We start from the raw sequence: 2,216 nt of genomic DNA, 5'->3' as shown, positions 1-2,216 counted from the left end.
CTATATGGAGCTGGGGGGGTTGCTATACCTCTATGCAAGGCTGGGGGATGGGGTTATCCCTATATGGGGCTGGGGACCCAGGGTGACATGTAGTGCCTATATGAGCCTGGAGGCTGGAGGGTCTTATATACTCCCTATACAGGCCTGGGGACCTGGGGTTATCGCTACATGTCTGGACTCCCAGGGGTGACGTATACCCACTATACGGGGCTGGGGACCCACAGGTTATTCCTATATGGGGATGGACAGCCCAGAGGTGATATATAATCCCCATATGGGGCTGGGGACCCAAGTTATCCCTATACGGGGCTGGGGACCACAGAGGCTATATATATACAACCCCTCCACATGGATGGGGACCTGGGGTTATCCCTATATGGACCTGGACTCCCAGGGGCAATGTATACTGCCCATACGGGGCTGAGGACCCGAGGTTTATATATCCCCTCCTATACAGGGCTGGGGGCCAAGGGGTTACCCCTATACATCGCTGGACTCCCAGGGATTACATATATACCCCTGACATGGGGCTATCCAGTATTTAATTACTCCCAGTATTTAATTACTCCCTGCATAGCGCTGGATACCCAGGGTTTATATACAGCCCCTATATAGAGCTGGGCACCCAGGTGTGATATATATCCCTATACAGAGGTAGAAATCCAGGTGTTAATATACATCCCCTACAGAGAGCTGGGCACCCAGGGCTTATATATCCCCTTGGGACACTGGGCGTTATCTATACCCCATGGAGAGCGGGACACCGGGAGTGACCCCCTATGCAGAGCAGGACAGCCAGGGGTTATATATAGCCCCTGTAGAGAGCTGGGCCCCTGGGACTTATATATACCCTTATAGGGAGCAGGACACCCAAGGGGTTGTATGTACCCCCTATATAAAGCTCCTTGTATAGAGAAAGACACCCAGGGGTTGTATATACCCCTATAGGGACCAGGACACCCGGGAGTTGTATATACCCCCTATATAAACTTCCTTATATAGAGAAAGACACCCAGGGGTTGTATATACCCCTATAGGGACCAGGACACCCGGGAGTTGTATATACCCCCTATATAAACTTCCTTATATAGAGAAAGACACCCAGGGGTTGTATATACCCCTATAGGGACCAGGACACCCGGGAGTTGTATATACCCCCTATATAAACTTCCTTATATAGAGAAAGACACCCAGGGGTTGTATATACCCCTATAGGGACCAGGACACCCGGGAGTTGTATATACCCCCTATATAAACTTCCTTATATAGAGAAAGACACCCAGGGGCTGTACATACCCCCCATATAGAGCCAGACACCAGGGGCTATAGGCACCCCGATATAGAGCTGGTACCCAGGATTTTTATACGCCCCCCCCAGACGTGGCCACCCCAGGGTTACAGGTACAGCCCCCCCATACAGAACAGGACGCCCGGGTTACGCAGCCCCCTATATAGCTCGGCCGCGCTGTCGCGGGGCGCAGGCGCCTGCCACGCCGTCTCCTGCAGCACGAACCAGCAGTTCCCGGCCCACAGCAGGAAGTTGATGAAGCCGAAGAGCTGGGGGGGGAGGGGGGGGGAAAGAGGAGAGACCCCCGGGGGGGCACCCAGGGGTGAGCCCCGGCCCCTGGCACCCCGCGTGCCCTGGCCACCCCATGTGTCTCATGCACCCATGTGCCCTGTGCACCCCGTGCGCCCCATGCGCCCCGTGCAAAGTGTGCCCCCCGTGTGCCCCATGCACCCCATGTATCCTGTGCGTCCCATGCGCCCTGTGCACCCCATGTGCCCTGTGCACCCCGTGCAGCCCCATATGCCCTGTGCACCCCGTGAGCCCCATGTGCCCCGTGCAAACTGTGCACCCCGTGCACCCCATGCACCCCATGTATCCTGTGCGTCCCATGCGCTCCCTGCACCCCATGCACCTATGTGCCCCGTGCACCCCATGCACCTATGTGCCCTGTGCACCCCATGTATCCTATGTTTCCCATGCATCCCATGTGCCCCCTGTGCCCTGTGCACCCCATGCACCCCCTGCGCCCCATGCATCCCATGCACCCATGTGCCCTGTGCACCCCGTGTGCCCCATGTGCCCCGTGCAAACTGTGCACCTTGTGCACCCCATGTATCCTATGTGTCCCCTGCATTCTCTGCACCCCACGCACCCCATGTGCCCCATGCATCCCATGTATCCTGTGTCCCATGCACCCCGTGTGCCCTCT

At 56.8% G+C, this 2,216-nt stretch overlaps 1 protein-coding gene across 1 annotated transcript in view; it reads right to left on the bottom strand.

Annotated features, from left to right (window-relative positions):
• Positions 1 to 1,395: 1,395 nt before the first annotated feature.
• SYPL2 (synaptophysin like 2) overlaps positions 1,396 to 2,216 on the bottom strand; it is an 8,261-nt gene continuing 7,440 nt past the window's right edge. The window contains exon 5 of the mRNA XM_009635667.1: positions 1,396 to 1,557. Coding sequence (XP_009633962.1) covers positions 1,396 to 1,557 — 162 coding nt within the window. The remainder of the gene's footprint in view (positions 1,558 to 2,216) is intronic.

This window comes from Egretta garzetta, unplaced genomic scaffold (genome assembly GCF_000687185.1).
Source record: "Egretta garzetta isolate BGI_Z169 unplaced genomic scaffold, ASM68718v1 scaffold623, whole genome shotgun sequence".
NCBI classification, from domain to species: domain Eukaryota; kingdom Metazoa; phylum Chordata; class Aves; order Pelecaniformes; family Ardeidae; genus Egretta; species Egretta garzetta.
The sequence above is the reverse complement of the archived record's forward strand: the minus strand, read 5'-3'. Positions and strand labels throughout refer to the sequence as shown.